The 23,500-nt window shown below is 49.3% G+C and overlaps 1 protein-coding gene across 5 annotated transcripts; it reads right to left on the bottom strand.

Moving 5' to 3' along the window:
• Nucleotides 1-347: 347 nt before the first annotated feature.
• Nucleotides 348-20,359, bottom strand: DGKA (diacylglycerol kinase alpha). 5 transcript variants are annotated; one of them, XM_067696901.1, is made up of 23 exons: nt 20,149-20,359; nt 14,356-14,503; nt 13,862-13,935; nt 13,407-13,539; nt 13,082-13,156; nt 12,576-12,625; nt 12,143-12,217; nt 11,824-11,943; nt 11,596-11,710; nt 10,937-11,025; nt 10,681-10,800; nt 10,387-10,485; nt 10,129-10,212; nt 9,852-9,925; nt 9,473-9,547; nt 8,976-9,061; nt 8,795-8,884; nt 2,247-2,407; nt 1,909-1,973; nt 1,581-1,671; nt 1,099-1,297; nt 865-985; nt 348-673 (listed from the first exon to the last, which is right to left on the bottom strand). In XM_067696901.1, the coding sequence occupies exons 2-23, from the start codon at nt 14,417-14,419 to the stop codon at nt 445-447; spliced, it is 2,289 nt and encodes a 762-aa protein (XP_067553002.1). In that variant the 5' UTR covers nt 14,420-14,503; nt 20,149-20,359; the 3' UTR covers nt 348-444. The 5 variants fall into 5 exon arrangements, with proteins under 5 accessions (XP_067553002.1, XP_067553001.1, XP_067553004.1 ...); XM_067696900.1 differs by lacking the exon at nt 20,149-20,359 and adding an exon at nt 19,110-19,237; XM_067696903.1 differs by lacking the exon at nt 20,149-20,359 and adding an exon at nt 18,910-19,034.
• Between the last annotated feature and the right edge of the window lie 3,141 nt (nt 20,360-23,500).

Here is a 23,500-nt window from a genome sequence, read left to right as displayed (position 1 = left end):
GTGGGAAAAAAAGTCATTTTATTCAGATGAGGCACTTTCAATGTATTGTTTGTGACGTGTGTGTGTATGTGTGTGTGTGCACATGTGCATGGGGAATAGTGGAGATGGTGCAGGATAATAAATACTGTGAGGGTGAAGGAACACTCCCCTGAGCTGGCAGGAGTGTTTGGCAGCAATGTACGGAGCCTAGGGAGTAGAGTCCAGGCACAAGGAGGTGGGCTCAAGGCTGGCTTGGAGGCTGAGATGTCCCCCCTCAGCATAAGAAGCCAAAGAAATTGGAGGAGCGGGGGGGTGGGCCCACGAGCATGGGCATCTGGTTCCTGTGGGTAATCTTGATCTGGAAAGGAAGGAGGCGCATTCAGAGATTAAGACCTAGTGCCTTGGGGCTGGAGCAGCAGAGATTTAGGGGAAAATCTGTAGGGTTCAGGGTGGGTTGCCAGGGTCCTAGAGAGGCCATGGTAGGAAGGCCAGGGGCTGAGAAATCAGGATTTGGGAGGAAGGGTGCACAGGGGAACTTGAGGCCTCAGCAGGAAGTAAAGAAGCTGTGGAATGGAAATTTAGGATCCACGGAGCCTGGGGGTTCAGTTTTTGGCAGGCATAGGCAATACTCACTGTACAGGGTGTCTGCATCCAGGGTTCTCCATCAATTTGCATGGGGAGGGTTTTTGTGGTGCTGTGTGAGGTCAAGGCAGATTGGTGGCAATTTCTTTATCAACCGAGTACCAAAACTCTGTTCTTAGGTTGGCCTTGAGACCCTTTGTTACTAAGGAAGGTCTGGTACAGTCCCTCCCCACCATTCCCATACCCTTCTGCTTTCCTGGTCCCACTCCTTCCCTCAGAGCCCCCAGCTTGAGTTTTCCTTACTGGAAGGTGATCTCAGAGCACTTGGCTAGCCGATGTCCAGCATTCTTGAGCTTGGTATAGATCTGGCCCATCTCGATTGCACCCTCCAGCCCTACTACTTCCAGCCGCTTGTCGCTTAGGTCTGGGGGGGTGGGAGGTAGGGAGACAGGTTTTGTAGAAGCAGGGTTCCTCTGAAGAGAGTCACACCTTCTCCTTAGTCCCCCCCACCTCAGCTCCCAAGGCTGCTCCTCTTACCTGGTACACAGGTTTTCAGGATATCAGGGTCGGTGATCACTTTGGCTGTAGCACCTAAGGCCTGGTTGATCCCATGGATATCGCTGTGCGGTCTCTTGGTGTCACCCCAGAGATTGGAGCCCCCATGCGTGCTCGGGATGTTTAGCACTGCAATGCCTTCTAGGGACAGGTTGCTCAGATCCAGTGGTTTCCCACAGATCTGAGGGGAGGAGAGCACAGATCCTTGCCTCACGGCATCATGATGGACGTGACCGCTCCCTCCACCAGATAACACACTGGGATGACTAGGATTTGGAGGTTTGCAAGAGGTGGAGGGAAGTAGGGACTGGTGTATCTTACAAACTTGGGAAATCGGGATTAGAGAGCAGGGAGGTCAAAGTATAGGTTCAAGAATATGAGAAGTTCCTGAGGGCTCCTGTGGAGGGAGAAAGTAAGATATAAGGGGCTAAAAAGGATGTGGGGTTGGCTCTCATCACACCCACCTCAACTGTCAAAGATTCCTCCAGCTTTTTGCACGTTGAGAAGATGGATTCAGAAGTGGCAAATTCGAAGTACCATAGCTTGTTCTTCATTCTGTGTCGGCCCCAACACCAGGCCCAGGAGGGAGGGGACAAATTACACAGTGATGGCACAGGTGGGCTAAGTGACAGGGAAGGGCATCAACCTCCCAACTGCAGTCCCATGGGGAACAGGGAAGCTTGGTTGAGGGGCTTCCTAGAGGTGTCACTGCCCGTCTAAGGACTGAGTCAAACTTGGCCACCACGTGGTCCCTGCTACTGTGTATGCCCACACCCGCCCCCTCTCCCTCACCTGCTGTTGAACTTCTCAGGATATTTCTCCCGCATGATGTGAAATCGGTGAGCAATAGAGGCATCCTGGGGAGTCCAGGGCACATGAGATCAGAGGCTGCCTCATTCCTCAGCACAGAACCCTCTCTTTAACTCTCCAGTTTGGGAGTGATACGTCCCACATTCTGATTTTTTTTTTTCGTCCCACATTCTTTTCTTGCAACTCACACCACTGTGCCCACTTCTGATTTCCCTGTGTCACAGCTCCTTTACCCTCTACCTTCCTTTTCTGCCCTCCTCCAGCCTCTGCCTGCTTAACCCCCACTTCCTCCCATCCCCCCCATGCCCCACTCCACTGACCACACCAATGGAGAAGTAGTTATTGATGATTTGAAAGGGGACTGGGTCACTCTTTTCTTCAGTTTGTTGGGGTATCACCTCCACAGACCATCGATCCATGTGTACCACCTTACTCGTCTCTAAATCCTTGAGGATCTTCCCCAGATTCTGTCCCTCATACCCTAAGGATGGTATGAAGACAGGTTAGCACTGAACCCTGGGTCCCAAATGGACCTCCTCTCAGCTCCCAGATCCACAGATTCCCAGGGATCCTCTGCCCTGGTTCTGCAGATCCTCCAAGCCCTAAGCAGTGAAAGGGCAGGGTGTTCAGTCATGGCTCCCATGGACCAATCTTAAGGTCAGACTCTTACTGACCCTTTTCTCCACACTGTCACTGTCATGGAGGGTGAAAGTTCCCAATGTGTGTGCGCATCTAACAATAATGCCAAAGTTCATTTGGAAGAGTAAAGAAAATAGCCAGGAAAATGAAAAGTGCTGAAAAAGATAAGTGATGAATGGGAATAATCTCTCTCTTTCTCTGACGCTTCCTCTCCCCATTCTACCAGATAGAACACAGTATAGAGCAAGGGTATCAAAACAGGGTAATAACTGGCACAGTGACTGGAATAAAAAGTTCAATAGTAAAGAACAGAGTGCCCAGAAATAGACTCAAGTATATACGGGAATTTAGTATATCATGACATTTTAAATAAATGGGGAAAGATAGATTATTCAGTAAATGGTACTGGATGTAGAAGTCACCCCTTACACTAAAATAAATTCAGGATGGGTCAAAGAATTTAAATGTAAGCAGAATTTGTACTAGCAGAAAACATGAGTGGATGTTTCATAATCTTTGAGCGGAAAAAGCCTTTCTAAAGCATAGTACAAAACTCAGAGCCAAGCAAGAAAAAGACTGAGAAATACAATTATATGAAAATTAAAAACTTCTGAAATCAAACAGAAGTAAAGCAAATATATTTGGAATTTTCAAAATTGCCACAAAATAAACTGAAATAGTTCTGACAAATAAATAAATAAAAAGACCTAACCAAGCAAACAAACAACTTCTGTACAGTTAAATAAACACACACCTAAATAAAAGACAAAAGACAAACTGGGAAAAAATATCTGCAGCACACATAACAGACTAACTTCTCCAACATTCAAAAAATGCTTACAAATCACTATATTTAAAAAGTCAGGGGGACTTCCCTGGTGGCGCAGTGGTTAAGAATTTGCCTGCCAATGCAGGGGGCATGGGTTCGAGCCCTGGTCCGGGAAGATCCCACATGCCGCAGAGCAACTAAGCCCATGCACCACAACTACTGAGCCTGCACTCTAGAGCCCGTGAGCCACAACTACTGAGCCCACGTGCCACAACTACTGAAGCCCATGCGCGTAGAGCCTGTGCTCTGCAACAAGAGAAGCCACTGCAATGAGAAGCCTGTGCACCGCAATGAAGAGTGGCCCCTGCTTGCCACAACTAGAGAAAGCCCGCGTGCAGCAACAAAGACCCAATGCAGCCAAAAATAAATAAATTTAATAAAAAAATAATAATACCATTAAAAAAAAAATTAGGGACTTCCCTGGTGGTCCAGTGGTAAAGAATCTGCCTTCCAATGCAGGGGACATGGGTTCAACCTCTGGTCTGGGAACTAAGATCCCACATGCCACGGGGCAACTAAGCCCGTGCACAGCTACTGAGCTCGTGCGCCTCAACTACAGAGTCCACGTGGTCTGGAACCCATGCACCACAGCAAGAGAGAGAAAACCCGCAGGCTACAACTAGAGAGAAGCCCGAACGCTGCAACGAGCGCTGAGAGGAAAGATCCCACGTGTCGCAATGAAGACCGGAGGCAGCCAAATAAGTAAATAAATATTTTTTTAAAAGTCAGTAGAAAAATGGCAAATAACTCAAGCCAATCACAGAAGAAATACAAATGGCCAATATTCATATTAAAGATGCTCAATATTACTAATAGTTAAAAGAATTGTAAATTAAAATTGTAAATTAGTTAACTTTTTGTGCCTATCAGATTGACAGACTATGAAGACACTGAGAAAACCAAACGCTAATGGGATTATTAATAAACTGGCACTCTCATTTGCTGTTAGTTGGAGCATAAATTGGTATTTCATTTTTGGAAGACAATTTGGCAACTTTTACCAAAACGTTATCAAATTTTATCAAAACATATTCTCCGACACAGCAATTCCACTTTTAGGAATTTCTCCTACAGAAACAAAAATCCACAGAGATGGATGTATAAGGATTTTTGCTGAGGTACTCTGTAAAACAGGAGAAAACTGGAAACAATCTAAATGTCCACCAGGAGGGGAAGGTTATATAAATTATGCCAAATCCATGCTATGAAATAATGTGCAGCTATTGAAATCAGAATGAAATCTCTATGTAGTATCATGGAGAGTTCTCCAAGACATATTCAATGAAAAAAGAAGTCCCAGGACAATGTGTGTAGTATGATCCCATTTATGTTTGTTTAAAAGTTATGTGTGTGTGTGAAAACAGGAAAATGAGTGCAAATAGGAAACAGTTATCTCTGGGGAGGAACGTGGAATTTGGTGAGGGGGTAGGGAAGAGGAAACCTGTATGTGAAGACTCACACATTTTACTCTTTAAAACCTTCCACGGTGAAAATGTACTGATGCATTACTTGTGTAATTTTTAAAAAATAAAATAACTAGTAAAATATTTATACCTTGAGCCAGCAATTCCACTCCTAGAAATCTCTTCTAGAGAAATTCTCACATCTGTGTGCAGAGATAGACTGCAGCATGGTGTGTAATAAAAAACTGAATGCTACCCAAACGTCTATCAATACGGGACTAGTTAGGGAATTCCCTGGAGGTCCAGTGGTTAAGACTCCACGCTTCCACTGCAGGGGGCACGGATTCAATTCCTGGCTGGGGAACTAAAATCCCACATTCCGCGTGGTGCAGTAAAAAAAAGAAAAGAAAAGAAAAAAGTCTTCACTTCCTCACATTCCACCAATGGTTCAACCCACTATAATTTGCCTTTCTCCATACCACCCTGCCGAAACTCTTTTGGCAAAGATTGCCAGTGATTCCTGCCAAAACCAATAGTATATCTTTAGCTCTCATTTTAACACATGAAACTCCTCACTCAGCCTCTAAAATACCACTAAAGTTACGGAGGACCTGTTCTGTTTTTTCTTAGTCTCTGTGGTAAGCAAAACAACGGCCTTTCAGAGGTGTGCACAACCTAATCTCCAGAATCTGTGCATATGTTGCCTTAAATGGCGAAAGAGACTTTGCAGATGTGATTAAGGATTTTAAGATGAGATTATCCTGGATTATCTGGCTGGGCCCTATGTAATCACAGGGCTCCTAATAAGTGAAAGAAGGCTACAAGAAAGAAGAGTCATGGAAGGAGATTTGACAACGGCAGCAGAGCTTGGAAGGATAACATTGCTGGTTGGAAGCGGGGGATATAAGCCAAGGAATACAGGCAGCCTGCAGTAACTGGAAAAGACAAGGCAAGGGATTCTCCCCTAGAGCCTCTAGAAAAAATACAGCCCTGCCAACATCTTGATTTTAGCACAGTGGAAATGATTTTGGATTTGTGCCCTCAAGAACTGTTAAGATAATACATTCGTGTTGTTTTAAGGCACCATGGTGATTTGTTACAGCAGCAAGAGGACACTAATACAGACTCCTTTAATAATTCATCTTCTTCTGTTCAACCCTTAAATACGGTGTTTACCAGGATCTGGCTGTCCTTATCCACTTTCTCTTCTTACCTCTTTCCCTGGGTAACTCATCTACTCTGAGGATGTCAATTACCTCCTAGAAGTTGACTCTCAAACACATATCTTCATCCCTGACTTCTCTCCTAAATTCCTAACATCAATTTCTGACTACCCACCACACATCTCCACCTAGGTGCTCCACTAATACCTTAACTCAGTACATCCAAAACCAAATCTATCTTTCTTCTTTAACTGGTCCTCCTCCTATATTCCCTATTTTTTTAAAAAAATTATTTATTTAATTTATTTTTGGCTGAGTTGGGTCTTCTTTGCTGCACGTCGGCTTTCTCTAGTTGTGGCAAGCGAGAGCTACTCTTCGTTGCGGTGCGTCGGCTTCTCATTGCGGTGGCTTCTCTTGTTGCAGAGCATGGGCTCTAGGCCTGCAGGCTTCAGTAGTTGTGACATGTGGGCTCAGTAGTTGTGTCTCATGGGCTCTAGAGTGCAGGCTCTGTAGTTGTGGTGAACGGGCTTAGTTGCCCTGCAGCATGTGGGATCTTCCCGGACCAGGGCTTGAACCTGTGTCCCCTGCATTGGCAGGCAGATTCTCAACCACTGCGCCACCAGGGAAGCCCTATGTTCCCTATTTTAATAAATGGTATCCCCATCTGCTCAGTCCACAAACCTAGAAAATGTCTTAGACTTGTCTTTACCTCTTCCTCCACAATCCATTAGTTACCAAGTATTGTGGCTTCTACCCCATGACTCCACTGGTGCTGCCTTTGCTTTTGTGCTCATCATCTCTTGACTAGACAATTGCAGTTGAGGTCCTGCCTTCTTCCTCCAATCCATCCTCCACAGAGCTCCCATAGCAGTATTCCTTCCATCAATCCCCCTTTGAATCCTAGGATTTTTTTCAATATCAACACAAGTTTTCATTAGTGCTGTATTTATATCATTATTTTCATGATTCAGATGGAATTAGCAGAAACTGCTATGAGAGTCTCATTTGCAAAACACAAAGTGAAGACTCAGGGCTTCCCTGGTGGCGCAGTGGTTGGAGGTCCGCCTTCCGATGCAGGAGACGTGGGTTTGTGACCCGGTCCGGGAGGATCCCACATGCCACGGAGCGGCTGGGCCCGTGAGCCATGGCTGCTGAGCCTGCGCGTCCGGAGCCTGTGCTCCGCAATGGGAGAGGCCACAACAGTGAGAGGCCCGCGTACCGCAAAAAAAAAAAAAAAAAAAAAAAAGTGAAGACTCAAAGTTCATGATTTCAAAGTGTCTAATACTGTTAATGAAAAAAAAAGATGTTGAGGATTTAAGCATGCCTCCCCCACAAATGGTCATATGTTTACATACAAGATTTAAATTATATTATGCAGAGATATTTCTCCTTTCTGGAATAATATTTTATATAAAAAGTAATTTTTATTATATACAAACTATAATTTATATATATAAAGTATTATATATGCATACATACACACACACACACACACACCCCCACACACACCTATTTTTTCTTTTAGTTACATCTTTCATGAGTTCCAGAGCTCCCCATGGTTCAGGGATTGCACATTCAAATGCCTCAGAGGCTAGAAACATAAAGTGAGTGACTGGAAGGGAGGTAAGAGGATTGTGGTGAATTGAAGGATACATGACCCACTTCTTAGAAATAACCAAGGTCAAAAAAATTCAAAACACTGCAAGACAAACAATACAAAACACTACACATCATTTCCGTCAGTTTTCAAACTCTGGCAGGATGAAGTTAAAAACTCCTCACTACAGCATTCATGACCCTGCATTTTCTGGACCCTGCACAATTCAGTCCTCCCTCTTCTCATTGCCCACTGTGCACCCTATGTCCCAGTCACAATGAACAACTCACTTTCCAAAATGCACCACCATGTTGTTTGGTGACTCCTCTGGCCTTACACAACTTCTTCCACCTAGAATACTTTCTGCTCTCCTTAGCAGCCTCCTATTCCATAATCTCCTGTAAGATCTCAGAGCTGGACTCTGAATCCAAGAGCCTCAATTCCAAGACAACTTCCTCAATTCCAGGACAATTTCAATCTGCCCCACACTGACCTCTTTATCTACCAATTACATCTCTCAAACGTTCTCTTTGAAGGGAAAAAGAGACTAGAAATGGGAGAGCAGCTAGGAGACTGTTGCAAAAGACATGGGAAAAATTATGAATGAATGAATGACCCCTGATTACAGCTGACCCTTGAATAACATGGGGGTTAATCTGTGTATAACTTATAGTTGGCCCTCCGTATCCACTGTTTCTCCACATCTGTGGATTCAACCAACCATGGACTGTGTAGTCCTATAGTATTTACTACTGAAAAATATCCTCAATAAGTGGACCGGCGCAGTTCAAGACCATGCTGTTCAAGGGTCAACTGTAATTGGTTGGATAAATGAATGAATCATGGCCAAGCTCCCTGCTAGCTCCATCACTCAGCATCTGGCTTAGCTCTTATACAACCTTCCTTATTCCCACATTGTCCTCTCTACCCCCATATTCTTTGATTCTGAGCCCTAAGACTTGGGAGAAACAGAAGGATATTTTTAGGTTTATAGGGAAGAGGACTGTCACCCTTGACCCTTCTAGGTTCAGACTGTCATCCTTGACCCTTCAGGTCTTTGCTTCTTCCAGAGCTCTCTTCCTTTGGGACAATCCACTTTGGGACCCCCCCTCCAATCTGTGCCTCTCTTTTCCACCAAGGCTTTTTCTTCACCAGATGCCTAAATGCCTTCTCTATGTGCCTTTCCCTACCTACCCAACTCCCCCATTCCCCAGGAAAACAATTTCTAACCACTTACCTCCTCCCCATCTTAGGCAACGAGCCAGATCATTTCCAGTGCCCAGGGGCAACACAGCAACAGGAGGCACAAAAGGCAAGTTGGCTTTGTCTGTGGAGGCAGGTAAGGAGACGGATGAAGGAAGTTAGCTCTGGAAGGCCACTGCCCCTGGGCCCAGCCCAGAGCCGCTCCCTGCACTGACCAATGGTCTCTAGAATCCAGCCTACTGTGCCATCTCCTCCACACACCAAAACCCGGTAATCAGGAACATCTCTGAAGAATCTGAGCCTGAGACAAAAGGTGAGAGAGAAGATGAGGAAGGATAACTGGACTGAGGCTACCCAACCCTTGGACAGGCAGAGTAAGTACTTCTTGCCTCTCGTTCCTTATAACACCCTTCCCCTTTGTCAAACGACTTGTTTCTATTAAGGGTAGAGAAAAAGTACAATGGGGAAATCTTATAGCCACTTCTTAGTGGTGAGGGAGAGATTGGTATCTCCATTCTTTGAGAGCAGAACAGAGATGAGCTGGAGAATTCAGAGGTAGGGATACCCAGCAAAAGCAGCATTCTGAAGTCTGGTTTCTTGGGCTTCCCCTGGACCTCCCCTCCCAACAGGCACTCTTTCCTGCTCTTTTCCAACATACACAGATAGGCAGACACACACAAACCCTGCGATACAGCCCCTAACCTATACTCACCCTGGCTCGGGACCATCCTTTAGGAGGTTGAACACCTGTCGAGGGTTTAGTAGATACTGGAATTTCCAAAGCACCCTGTGTGGGGAAAAAGGAAAGCTCATGGCAGGGCACAGCATGGATATTCTGTACTCCACTCTCTCTCTCTCTTTTTTTTTTTTGGCCGTGCCGTGCAGCATGCAGGATCTTAGTTTCCCCACCAGGGATGGAACCCCCGCCCCCTGCAGTGGAAGCATGGAGTCCTAACCATTGGACCGCCAGGGAAGTCCCTGTACTCCACTCTCTTGATGTCCTCAAGGTATGTCCCCTGCATACACACAGATACCCAACCTCTGTCCATCTTCCCTCTCTATTTTATAAGACCTAGTAGAGCTCTCCTCACCTCTCCCCTTGCTTCCCACCACTCTTGGGGTTGACAAAGACCAGAAGTGGGTGGGTGTTAGAAACAGGGTCAATCTGCATTGAGGGAAGAAAACAAGGATAAGGAAAGCAGGATTTTGTCAGAGTTAAGATGGGTCCTGGAGACAGGAGCAGAGGGCTGGCATTCCCCCCAGGTGGCTTTCCCCTCCCCCAGGGAGCAGGAACCAGTCCCCAGGTTCCCCACTTCATTCCCTCCCATGAGGTCCCCACCACGAAGCCCAAGCCTCTCAGCCCTGTACCCGCAGTGCCTCAGAGGTGCTCAAATTTAAATCATCCACAGTCTTCTGGTTTGTTTTGCTAATTTTACGCTCCTGTCCAGAGGCCTAGGAAGGGAAGGAGGCAGAAGGAAGGAAAACTGGATTGTGTGAATCCATAAACAGATGAGAGTCTGACTTGAATCCTAAAAATATAGGCTCTCTGCTCTAAATGGCATTGTGTGCGTGTGTGAATGGGGGAAGCATTCCTGTCCCCTCCCAGCCGCTGTCCAGGGATCTCACAAGGACGCTGGGATAGATGGAAGATGGACGCAGGATGTGATCGCGGAGCAGCCCACAGTCACACTCATGGCCCATGGCTGGCAGGCAGTCGTCATGGATCTGAAAGACAAGGCAGGCACGGAGAGATTGTGGAGGGAAGCTCGTCACCTCTCAGCTTGGGGTCTGCTACCGAAAGAGAGCCCTTGGGAGTAGGGCAACCAAGGCTGTAAGGGAGATGTGCCCGAGGGGGCCACCAGAGAGGGCAGCTTAGGGAGGGGCCCAAAGCAAGGCTGGAGGGATAGCTCCCGGACTGACCTCTAGGTGGCACCACACACAATGCAGCCCAACCAGACTGTGGTAGATCCGTATCTTTTTCTGACAGCGGTCGCAGCGTCCAGACTCACAGCCTCCTCGCACCCACACATGTGATTGGACCTTGGGGAGAAAGGCAAACTCTTGTCTGAGAGGGTCTGAGCAGGGACTAGGGGAAGGCCTGAGGGCAGCAATGGGCCAAGAGCCAGGACCAGGGCCAGGACGGGGGTGGTGATCCGGTGGGCGTGGGGTCACTCACACCAATGTCCTTCCGAGACTTGGCATAGGTGCTGACTTCGCAGGGCTGGGCCTTCATGGCACAGTGGTCGTGAACGACGTATTTACAGACTGGGCAAGAGTGAAGAAGGTCAGAGGCTTAGCTGCAGCCCCTCCCCCTATTTCTTCCTTACCTGGGGGTGAGACAGCATCACTCACTGAAACATGGCATATAACCCCTTGCTGTGAGGGTGTAGTACAGAACTCAAGTTTGGGCTGGGGGCTCACCTCCAAGACCCGTGCTTTTTGCTCACTCTTCCCCCTAAAAGAGCAATTGCTACTATATGCCCAACCCCACTCCATTCATGTGTCAGGAACTGAGCTGGATGATGTAAAGGAGGCCCAGATACAACAGCAACAATAACAACAACAATAATAATAGCTAATTTTTATTGCAGACTTAATAGTATGTACATGCACTACATGAAACACTTTTCTTGCATCAACTTATTTAAAGCTCACAATTACCTCATTCTCAGTTGAAGAAACTAAGACTTAAAGAAGTTATGTGGCTTTCCCAAGGTCACATAACCAGTCACTGGCAGAGCCCAGGATTCAAAGTCAGGTCTCTCTAAGTTCAGTGCTGTGTTCCCACAGATAGCTGGGCTGCCCCCCTCTTCCCACACTCCCGGTTACACTCACGGTTACAGCTCAGCCCCTGTTTGCCAAGACCAATGCTCGACTCGCACAGGTTGCAGTAGACTGGTCGGGGGAACCTCTTGGGTCTCCACATGTGCTGCCCATTGTCCTTCAGGGTCTGGGAGGGCACAGCAGATGATCGGGAATGTCTAAGCCCTTAGAGTGCCAACCTCTGGCAAGTACAACCCAAGGCAACTGTTTTGCCCATCCTCACAAGTCTCTCCTACTCACCATCTCCAGACCCAGTAGCACTAGCAGTGGCACGGTGGTGGCCCCAGCCCGGAGCCACTCAGCTAGGGAGACAGAGCCACTGCCATCATAGTCAATCTCTTTCATCATCTCCTGAAGAATCTGAGCAGAGAATGTGGGGAGGTGGACTTCTGGTGTGAGTAACCCCTCAGATCTGACACTTCTCCACTGTCCCCTAGGACAGCCAGCCTAGCCATCCTAGCCAAGGGCACCAGGCTGCCTGTCAGAGATGGGGAGAGGTAGATAAAGGTCTCACTAGGGAGCAGGTACAACAAGGGACATGCAGGAAGAATTGCCTTACCGGCCTCAGCTCAGACACCTCCCAATCCAGGTATTCAGCCACTCGCATCATCTGTATGATGATTTTGTCCACTTCCTGAGGGCCGAGAGGGTAAGAGCCACAGCCATACCCTGCCTCACTACCACCATCCAAACCCTCCTCTAGAAATCAGGGTTCCTGAGTTCCACCCACAGACCCCCTCTCATTCTCAGGTGTCTCTGCCAAGTAAATGAATGTCTATGTGTCTGTGTTTGCAACGGAGCCCCCAAGTCGTGTCTCCAGCATCCTCTTTTAGGGGTCAAGAGCTTGGGACCTACTCCCAGATTTAGTCCTAGAGGACTCAGCTTCTCCCTCTAGCTTCCTCTGCTTCTTAAGATCCTGAAAGAGTTGGGACGGGGGGCACAGACAAATGGACACATATTCCCTTGCACAGCATACAGGTCCCCCAACTCACTGAGCTGTCCAGGATCCCATTTCTGTCCGTGTCGTACAGCTTGAAGGTGACTGTGGGGTGTTTTAGGGGGCCAGGGTCAGTTTGTGAGGGATACCCAAAGAATTCATAACAGAATACAGGGGAAACAAAGAGATAAGGAGAGACTTTTTGGATGAAGAGCCCAGGACTTGGGGCTGGGACTGAGATGGGAGACAAAAAGGGAGGGGAAACAGGTCTGGATTCCACCCTTGGTGAACCTGATAGGCGAGACAGTACACACCTCCCACATCCCATCCCGGGTCCTCCACACGAAAATATACAAGACGTGGGAACTAGGGTGACTATGGTGGATGGCGTTAGGTATAAGGAGTCTGGGGAAACAGAGGAAATGGGTCCATTCTCTGGCCCCACCTTTGTCTGGCCTGTCAGCCTTTAGGAATCCTGAAAAAATGAGGGAAGGAAGGCTGGGGAATACCCTCTCTCCCTTCACCTTTCCTTCCCTCTCCCAGTCCAGAATGGTAACTCACACTCTAGCTTGTCTTCTGGCCGGCCACCCTCCAGAAGGGAAAAGTAGCAGGAGACATCACTGAGACACACCACATCTGGTTACAGAAAGTACAGCAGATCTGAGGTTGGGGCTCCCTCCAGTCTGGCTCTTCTCTTTTCCTTTGTTCCAACTCTTCCCTTTAACTTTCCTCCCTCTGGCTCCTAGGCAAGCCTGGCTACCCTCTACCTCTCCCTCCCACCACCCTGCCCCCAACATGTGACTCAATTCCACTCTCACCCCAAAACCCACACTTAATTTCACTTTTCCTCAGGAGGCCCAGCGCAGTCCCATCTACGTGACCATACCTTCTTTTACAGTCTCTTCTAAGCAGTAACTAGTCTGGAAGGATTGAAACAGTGCCAGGCTTAGGGGACTGGGAACATTATCCACTTCCAGATAGATTTTCAGGAATTGCTGGAATCCTTCGTACCCAATGGCCTACGATGAGAGCAAGCATTACCCTGGGGAGATCTGCAGGATGGGAGTTGGGGACTGAATTGGGAGTGGTGGGGACAGTGACAATAAGTGCAGAGTTGAGAAGCACCCAAGGCAGGAGTATGGTTTATTGGGCTAAGTCCTGAGTTACTAGAATCTCTTGTTTTGTCCTAAAGCAATAGTTGCAGTAACAATGGATGCTGGGGAGAGAGGATAGCAAGGGTTGGGCCCAGAATAATCCCTGGAAGTTGGGCATCCCGATGGAGTAGCAAAAACAAAGGTGGGAGGAGTTGGTGAAGGAGAGGATTTCCCAGCTGCCACTCACATCTCCTTGGAGATATTCAGCCATTTCACCATCCTCAAAGAGCTTTAGGACATCACTGACCTTTCTGGTGGAGTCTAGGATGTGAAGAGAGTGAAGAGAGCATGAGTTTGGTTCAGCTCTCCCTGCCCTCTGCCACAGTCCCACCCAGACATCCAACGGGAAAGAAGATTCCAGTGAGATGAAAAAGAAACTCCAAGAAGAAACACAGAAGTACAGAGAGAAAAACATTTCATGTCCTCCAAGGTGGTTGCCCTCTTTATCTCTCTTCTCTGAGATGTGGTGCAGGCAGTCAAGATTCAGAGAAGGTGGGTAGAGAGCTAAGACCACGGGCATCTTCCTATTTCCCTCGCCTCTTGCTCCCAGCCAGGCATATCTCAGGAGCATCCCGTCTCAAGGCCACTGGGGAAAAGAGGGGGAACTTGGGGGAATGAAGAGGAGGAGGTATTGTCTAAGGGTAAGGTCCCCAGGACTGAATGACTGAGAGGAAGACTCACATTCCATGTATTTTTGCAGCTGGGCAAAATCACTGGGGCTTATTAGGCCCCTCTCCTTGGCCATCTTTCTTTTTTTCTTAAGGATGGACACGAAGACAGCTTGGTAGTAGTACTTCTGGCTCCTGGAACTCTGCTTCCAAGGGTAGCTCTGGAGGAAGATGACAAGAGCATGCGGCAGGACTGGCCAGCTGTCTGGGTCTCTTTGCTTCTGTATACTCTGTTCATTTTCCACTCCTACTACTATTTCTGTTCTTTTCTTGTCTCTGAGTCCCTCCCTAAGTCTCTTCCTTTTCCTGTGTTCCTCTCCTCTGTGTCTCTGTCTCTCCCTGACAGTGTCTGTCCGCTGTCTCTGTTTCTCTGACTCATCCCTGACTTTCTCTCCAACGTTTCTGTATCCTTCTCCAGCTCTCTGATTTCTTCCCCAACCTGTCTTGATTCATCTCTGACCATCCCTCACATCCCTGCCCCCCACCCCTCTTTCCCAGGCTATACACGTCTCTGGGAGTGTGTCCCTCGCCTGCTCCTACCTTTTCTCCCTCCAACCCCAATCTCTGTAGTCTCTGCCGGGCCTAAGCTCTGTCCCATCTCCCTTCGCATCCCGCATCCCGCAGACCCGGCCCTCCGGCGGTTCTCACTGAGATGGCGGCACGCCTCCCGGGCCACTACCCCATCTTGCTCCGCCTCCAGCCCCGGTCCCCAGCCCTGCTCAGTTACCACTCCCAGAGCCACCCACGCCCCGCAGCAACGACCTCTAGCGCTCCTGGCGCGCGCGACAAAGAACCAGCTCTAGCCGGGTCCCCAGCCCCGGCCCCGCCTCGTCTGCGTCCCGCAGCGCTCCACTGGGGAAGGGCGGGACCCAGGCACGAGAGATTGGGGAGAAGGTAGGGGAAGAAAGCTCTGAGCATCTGCCGGGCGTCTCAGCTCCAGGAGGGTTGTGCTGAGTGCAGGAGCCTTCCTTCCACCCTGCTAGGTTAGCAGTGTTTAGGGAGCCCCAACTTTCAGCTATGGGACCCAGGGACCAAGGAGGAGCCGTCACGTGGATCATGCTGACCACTGACCCAGGGGCCAAGCTGCAGAGGGCAACTTGCCTTGCGGATTCAGTAACAGCAATAACAATATCTTACATTAGCATAGTACAACACCACTTTGGAGTCAAACAAAACTGGGGTTAGTCATATCTGGGTTCCATTCTTAGCTGTGTTACCATTGTGTGACTTGGGCAAAGTACAGCTATAAAATGGCAGAATGCTACCTATCTTTCACAGTTGTGAGGATTAAGTCAAATAATGTATGGAAAGTACCTAGTATAACACCTGGCATATAGAGGTCCTACAAGGAATGGTAGTTATTGTATTAACAAGTAAAATCAAATTCTATGAGATAGGGAATTATTGGTATAGCCATTCTACAGATGAAGAAACGGGAGCTCAGAGAGGTTGGGACTTCCCAAGGCAGGTGACAAGGGGAGGAGCCAAGGCTCCAACCCAAGAACTTCGTGGTGCAACCCCCTCCCCCACCACCTCTCTGTCCTCCTCTTGTTCCACTCTCCCCTTCACACACTGCCTTCTAGTCTCACTGCCCTCCTCTCTGTTCCTTAAGCATGCCAAGTTTTTCCCTGCTCAGGGTCATGAGACTTACTGCTCTGTCGGCCTGGACCATCCTTCCCCACTCTTGACAGAGCTGACTTCTTGCTTAAGCTGAAACGTCAGCTCCTCCAAGAGACCTTCCCTGATCGTTCTGTCCTAAGGTAGCCCCCCTCCTTTGCGTAGCACCCTCCTTTGTTTCCTTCATAGAATTTATCACAACTGGAGATTATCTTGCCCATTTATTTGCTTCTTTGTTTACTGTTTGTCTTTTCCTACCAAAATGTAAGTTCCACAGGGCAGGAACTTATCAGTCTTATTCACCACTGTATCCCCAATACCTAATGCCCATCATGTTATAAGTGCTCCATATTGGTTGTACAAATAGTTGTATGAAGCTAGGGAGTCATATATGGGGACTCTTAATCCAAGCGCGGTTAAATGGGATGCCAGAGTATCCATCTGGACAGTGAGGGGAACATGAGACAATGTGGGGCACGTATAGTAGGTGCTAAATTAATATTTGTTAAATGAATGAATGATGCTAAAAAGCACTTATTGTGGTACTCCATCCAAGGCCCTGACCTTCTGTCTCCCCTCCGCGCACTTATTTAGGGTGGTTGGGGCAGGCTTAAGGAGGCAGTTAGGGTCTACTAGAATTTTTTTTCTGATGGTGCAAGAAACTTCTCTGTAACCTCTGCCCTTGGGACGTCTCTGCCACTCACCTCCATGTATAGCATTCCTGTTCTGGAGGCTCTCTGGGAACACTTAGAAGGGGGTTCTGAGACACTAATATTGTGGAGAAAGGACTCCACCCACCTGGTCCTTTCAATGACTATAATCTAACTTCTCCTGCCAACAGATCTAATGAATATATAATAGTCTTATGGCTAATGGGGTCTGTAAGGCTTAATTAGCCTCTCTGATTACCCCTGGGGATTCTTAGATGGCTCCAAGGTTCTAGGAAATGGAATCTGAGAGAGAAAGTGACAGGGAGAGACCAAACAAGAGACAAACGGGAGAGAAGACAGAATACTTCTCTCTTGCCTGTCTTTTCACAAGCCCCCCCGGTCTTACATGTAGTATATAGGAGAAGTTAAAAGAAAGGACTTCTGAATTAGATAGGCTTGGATTAGAATTCTAGCTCTTGGGACTTCCCTGGCGGTCCAGTGGTTAAGACTCTGCGCTTCCAATGCAAGGGGTGTGGGTTCGATCACTGGTCAGGGAACTAAGATTCCACATGCCACGCAGCGTGGCCAAAAAAAAAAAGAATTCTAGCTCTTGGGTGAGTTATTTCATCTCCCTGAACCTGTTCTCTTATCAGTAAAATGGTTACCTGGAGAAATCAGTCACCATGGGGGGGGTTAAATAAGGTAATACATGCAATATACTTAGCAAACTGCATGGCACAGAGAAAGAACTCAGGAAACATTAGCTATTATTATTATTATTATTATTATTATTATTATTATACAAGGGTGGTACCTAGAGAAACATATCTGGAGATTAGGAAAAATGATGCCTTGGACCCAGGATGGCATAAATTCTAGGGACTCCCAGCAGCAGTGAACCCCAAGTTGTATACCTTCCCACTTGTGTCATGTCTCAGGCACAGGCATGTAATATCAGGATCCTGCATTTTGCCTCTGGGAGGGTGAGGAGGTAGCTATAGAAACTAGACTATCAGGGTCCAAGGACACTCCTGGGCTGGGACCTTGGACATAAAGGCTCCTGCGATTTTTTCAGTTGTGCGGGGCCTTAAAAATCTGGAACAAGTCCAATTTTGTCCTGCTCCATCCCAGCCCTGAGGCTGTAACCTGGGCTAGTCCAGACCAAGGCTAGGGCTAGGAGGGTGGGGTCTGCTGCCCAACCGCCAGCTATTTGTGACTCACCCTTCCCCTCCCTCCTCTGGTTTCCCTGCCTGCCCCTACCAACTTGGGATGAGAAAGTAAGAAGTTGACTTGGAGGCAGAGAATCCTAGAACGTCCTCAGAGCTGGGAGGCACAAACTGTCTTATTTTACAGAGGAAGAAACTGAGGCCCAGATAGAGAGCCACTCTCTCAGGGTCACACCCAGACTCTAGACATAGTGTCCTTAGTCCATTCCATTAAATCTTAGTGTCTCTGGTCTTCTAGATCTTATTTTAAACATTAAATACTAAAATTGCTGGTAACTGAGAGATAACTATGATTTCCAAAGCCAGTGCTAACATTTAAAGTTTCCTTTTTCATATCAACACTCATTGCTCACATTCCAAGTCATGTAGGTTTACCATTACCCAAGAATCAGCTATGCCCCCAGAACACTCAGGCTGACCCAGCAAGGATCCCCAAGGGGCAGGCACTCCCTTTTGAGGGCCCAGACCTGATTACCTGGACTTCTGAATCCCTTAACCACACCAGGGCTTACATCCTCCTCCTGTTTCTGAAGACTGAGGGAGGGTCTCTTCCTTCCTGCCCATCCCTGCTACCAGTCAGTGGCCCCTGAGAGGGAATCATTTGGCTTGAAGCCTTAATATTTGTTAAGCCTCCACAAACATGGCAGATGGTAGTGTTGCCTGATTAAGGGGGTGGTGTTTGTGTGTGTGTGTGTGGGTGTCATTGTGCAGTACAGGAGGAAGTTACGATGTTGGCACGCTTGGGGGATGTGGGCTCATATGGTTAAGAGGTTGAGGAGATGCCCAGCAATACTTGCATTTCTTCCTCAGTAAAGCTCATTTCCCCCACTGAAAGGTGAAAAGTAGGATTCAGACCCAGGTAGTTTCAGAAACTTCCCGGTGACAGGTGTGGAAAGGAGAGGGGTGGGAAGTTGGGGACCAGGAGGCCAAACAAGAACCCTTCTCCACCCGTGCAGCGCTGTGCAGGTTCCAAAATGGACTTTCCTCCGACTCGGGTCCCCAGGAGCCAGCTTCAGCATCTGTCCGAATCATCGGGACAGATGGAGGGCAAGGTCTGCGGGAAACACTACTTACGGGGTTCTGGGCCAGTCCTCCCGCTGCCCCCCGCTCCTGGCGCAAACCCTTCTAGCTACCCGCTCCAGCTGTCACGCTTCCTCCTTCTCGGCCCAGCAGCCCTACCCTAGCCCGTGGGGCGTCCCCTCCCGCGGCCCCCGCCCCGGCCTGCTCCGGTGCGGGAGGGCGGGAGGCGGCAGGGGGCTCGCGGGGGTCTCTACCTTGCCTGCGGAGGGCGCGCTGTCGGAGCTGGAGCGCCGGCGCGGGAGCTGGAGCCCGAGCTGGGCTGGAGGGGACGGGCCAGGCAGACGCGGCTGCCGCGGGGCCGCCCCGCTCCTGACGACACAGCTGCCCGCCCCCCACCCCAGAAGGCCCGCTCGCCGGCGCCCGCGCCCGGCGCCGGGCGCCCCTAACTCTGGAAACTTCTAGTTCACCAGACCCGATTCCTCCCTCCCCCGATTATCTCCAGGGCTCTGGTCTGTGCCACTTTCTCCACATTCCTGCGCAGCTCATCTTCCCGCCCCGTAACAGCTCTGTATCTGTCTTTCCAATCACTCACAGCCTCTCCCCGCATCCCAACCCTGGGAGGCCAAGGTAGGGGGCGGGGCCGCTGATGAGACAGCTTGGCTGTTGCCCACCCAACCAACTTCTCACCCTCTCCTAATTGCTGCCACCAGGGGCCTTCCCAGCTCCTTTCCATCCATCCACCATGGATTGAATTCACACTCAGGAGGCTCCGCAGGAGCAAGGCCAGAGTTTCAGACTGCACATCCTAAGACCAGACACCTCCCTGCCACCATGGGCTCCACACTGCTTGACACTACTTGAGAGAATCTGCCCATCTTTGCCTCCAGGTTCCTCACCTCCGTTAAACCCAAACCCCAGGTGCCTCAGATTTGTTTTCCCCAGGCTAAGGACACCTCCTTCTCTCAAGACTCAGATTCTTCCCTTAAGTCTGGGGTTGTGATTCAGGTGCAAAGAGCATTCTGGTCTGGGGGCTTCCCTGGTGGTGCAGTGTTTGAGGGTCCGCCTGCCGATGCAGGGGACGCGGGTTCGTGCCCCGGTCCGGGAGGATCCCGCATGCCGCGGAGCAGCTGGGCCCGTGAGCCATGGCCGCTGAGCCTGCGCGTCCTGAGCCTGTGCTCCACAACGGGAGAGGCCACAGCAGTGAGAGGCCCACGTACCGCAAAAAGAAAAAAAAAAAAAGAGCATTCTGGTCTGAATCCACCCTTTCTCCATGCCCTAACCCTCCCACTTTACCTGCTGGCCTTGGCAGGTGCTGTGGAAGGCCCTGGCCAACAGTCGGGGTGAAAGGAGATCCTTTCAGCTTCTCCTGTCTGGAATCTGTTTGTAGTTAAGGCTCTTGGGGCAGCATGGATGGTGGTGAGGCTGGTAGAGCAAGGGAGAGAGGCTGAGGCCTAGGGACTTACTGGAAGGAACTGAAGACCCAGGCATCCTGCTCCCTGGCCCCGCCCCAACTCTGTCTAACCGCCTCCTAGCCTTCATTGAAGTAGGGCACAGTAACAAAGGCTTGAGTTCCTGGAATCTTCCCTCATACACCTGGTGGTGGAGAGGGGGAGGGAGAGCTCTGATTGGAAGGGTGTATGTGGGTGTTGTGTGTATGTTGTACGTGTACACACATACAAACACAAATGTAATATATACATACTTTTGGTGGAGGTTGGAGAGGAGAAGGAATGAATACACGAGGCCCTCTAGTGGAAACAGAGGGGTCTAAGCAGTTCTTGACTGTTCTGAGACTTGTTGGAAGAGAATCCTCCATTTTTATCAGAAATATAGCTGCTGAGTAATAGGGTTTGGAGTATCGTTGTTGCATCTGAACTGGAGATATGAGGCAGCGGTTGGAGAGGACCTGCCTCTCTGCTCCTGTCTCCCCTCTAATCTTAAAAAGACAAAGACACTCCCCATCCTTCATCTCCCCTTCCTACATGACCTCCTCAGTCAGTAAATCATAAGCACTTTTTTTTTAATTAAAAAAAAATTTATTTATTTTATTTATTTTTGGCTGCATTGGGTCTTGGTTGCTGTGTGTGGGTTTTCTCTAGTTGTGGCGAGCCGGGGCTTCTCTTGTTGCGGAGCCAGGCTCTAAGCATGGGGGCTTCAGTAGTTGTGGCATGCGGGCTCAGTAGTTGTGGCACGTGGGATCAGTTGTAGCACGTGGGCTCAGTAGTTGTGGCTCTCGGGCTTAGTTGCTCTGCGGCATGTGGGATCTTCCCGGACCAGGGCTTGAACCCGTGTCCCCTGCATTGGCAGGCGGATTTTTAACCACTGTGCCACCAGGGAAGCCCCAAGCACTTTTGAAGGTTTATTACGCACCAAGTCCTGTACTTTGTTCTGCAGGACAGCCAAAGACATAGATAGCCCAGCTTAAGGACTGCACCAAACAGTGGCTTGGTTGTGTGGGTATGTGTATAAGCCATCCTAAACAAACATACAATATAAGTAAGAACAGGTCCCCTAGTTCCTCTTCCAATCAGTTTTCTGCCCCTGAGCCCCTCATCTAGAAATCCTGGAATGATACTAATCCTTAAGGCACTCAGCTTTCCTTGCAAATAACACTTGCAGTGCTACCACCCTATGTACGACCTGTGTTTTTTCACTCTGTCATCCTCAGCTATGTTCCTACATGAAGTTAAAGATGCTCCTTTTAAGACATTTTTTGAGACTTCAAAGTGGGGCATGAGGTGATCTCTCTAATAAGCAATAAGTTGGAATCGGTCATACTCTAGGCTTGCATCTTCTTTTGGATCTGTGCTCCATCATACCGCAGTCAGTTATTGGTGGGGGTGGGAGGAAGAAAGGCCAAGAAACATCTAAGGAGGAGGCGTCTAATGCCTACAGTTCCAGGTGCTCATTTCTTTAATCAACCACATCATAAAAATCAGAAAGAAAGAAACCGCAATGAACAAAGGGAAAGGAAAAAACAACAGCTTTGTTCTCCCCAGCCTCTTCGTTCCCCTCTTCCTCTTCAGGGTGGTGGGGGACACATCCGGGGTTCAGGGCTGGGTCCCAGGCAGGTCTGCTAGGCAGACAATTGAGTTTCACTTCCCGTCAACCCCAGAGCTGAGGCAGGATGTCTGAAGGCATAGTGGGGGGCCTAGGGTAGGGTGGTCAACAGGGGCCACTTTAGGATTGCTTCTTGCAGAAAGGTCCTTTGATTAGCCCACTAGTACTCCTCAGGTAGTACAGTCAGTACCAACACATCCCTCTAGTTTTTAGATGCTTCAGCTCACTCTTACCTTTAGTAACAAGGCTATGGACAGGATACTAGACCAGCAGGGCTGAAGCACAATTGGTGAAAGAAGAGCAGGGATGAAGGATGGCAGTGTTAGAACATTTGCAATGACAGTGTATTGAATGCAAATCAGTTTTTAAATGAGTCTTTTTGAGATCTTCTGAGCTGGGCCTCTGGTGGAACTCAGGAAGGTGGAGTATGGAAGAGAAGCCAAGCTGTGACCCCATAAAACTTCTGAAGCTTCATTTCAAAGCTTTACTAAGTTCCTAGTCAGCCATTGCTTTGTTTTTTGTTTGTTTGTTTTTTAAGTGGGACATGCAGCCTAGTGTTGGAGGTGGTCACTAACTGGTTCTGTTGGACATTAACCTAAGCCAAAGTGGGGGATTTGGAGGAAGGTAAATGGGTTGATGAGGAAAAAGCAACATGGGGGGGGAAGGAAGAGGGCAGGGCAGACACCTGAGGAGAGGAACTTGCAGCCGGCCCCTCCCAAGCTGTGAGGGAAACGAGTTTAGCAGGACTTAGCCCAGAAGGAACAAGAGCTGCTGAAAGAGCGGGGGAGGGAAAACGTTTGGGTTCCTCTAAAGAATAGGGAGGCACGGGGCAGGGTAGGGCTGCAAAGGGAGTGACTGTACGGCTCAGATTGTTGGCGCGTTGCCCCGATATCGATCCCCATCGCCCAGAGACTTGGATGAGGTTAATTAGAATACTGACTGGGTCCGCCCAGAAGCCTTCGCCTTGCCCTCTGACCCTGGGGCGAAGCCCGAGGAGGCTCCCGGGTCGAAGGCCAGAGCAGACTTGAGCCGTCGTCACTTCGCCGCCCGAGTCCCTGGGGCCGCCCCAGGGGCAGGGCCAGGCCCGGGCTGCCCGCCCAGCCCGGCCCGCCGCGCCTCCTCAGCCGTAGAAGCCGCCGGCAACCCTGAGGCTGCGGGGACAGGTGACCGACCGGCAGCGCCTTTGGCCTTGCACTCCCCTTTCTCGGGTCTCCGTCCAGAGGGTTGAGCTGAGCGGCCAAGGGCAATCGGCACGCGATTTCGACCTCCCCACCTTCTAAGAGAGGGTTATTTGGGGTCTTGCGTTCGCCCCCAACATTGGTGCGCCCCAGTGCGTTCCCGGAGTTTGCCTGTCCCGTCCTATGTCCCCAAGCTGCTCTGGGACCTGGATGAAGGCCAGGGCCTGAATATTCTTCTTTTCCTCATTTATTAGCCGCCCCCCGCCCTTTCTGGATGCAGGTGGGCCTTGCCCCCTTTTCTCCCGCAGGTCCTAGACAGTCGAAGAGTGTCTTGAGGAGAGGGGCTGTGCCTCGGAACTTCTCTCGGCGCCCAGAGAACTGCTGTATACGCAGCAGGCGCTCACTAA

The sequence above is a fragment of the Pseudorca crassidens genome, chromosome 11, assembly GCF_039906515.1.
Source record: "Pseudorca crassidens isolate mPseCra1 chromosome 11, mPseCra1.hap1, whole genome shotgun sequence".
Classification (NCBI taxonomy): Eukaryota; Metazoa; Chordata; class Mammalia; order Artiodactyla; family Delphinidae; genus Pseudorca; species Pseudorca crassidens.
The sequence above is the reverse complement of the archived record's forward strand: the minus strand, read 5'-3'. Positions and strand labels throughout refer to the sequence as shown.

Bases quoted from the DNA above. Each gene is read 5' to 3' on its own strand.
- DGKA (XM_067696901.1), bottom strand. From the start codon at position 14,419: ATGGCCAAGGAGAGGGGCCTAATAAGCCCCAGTGATTTTGCCCAGCTG. The intron at 13,540-13,861 runs GTGAGTGGCAGC...CTCTCATCGTAG, and splicing joins CTGAATATCTCCAAGGAGAT to GCCATTGGGTACGAAGGATT. The intron at 9,062-9,472 runs GTGAGTATAGGT...CTTTTGTCTCAG, and splicing joins AAGGATGGTCCCGAGCCAGG to GCTCAGATTCTTCAGAGATG.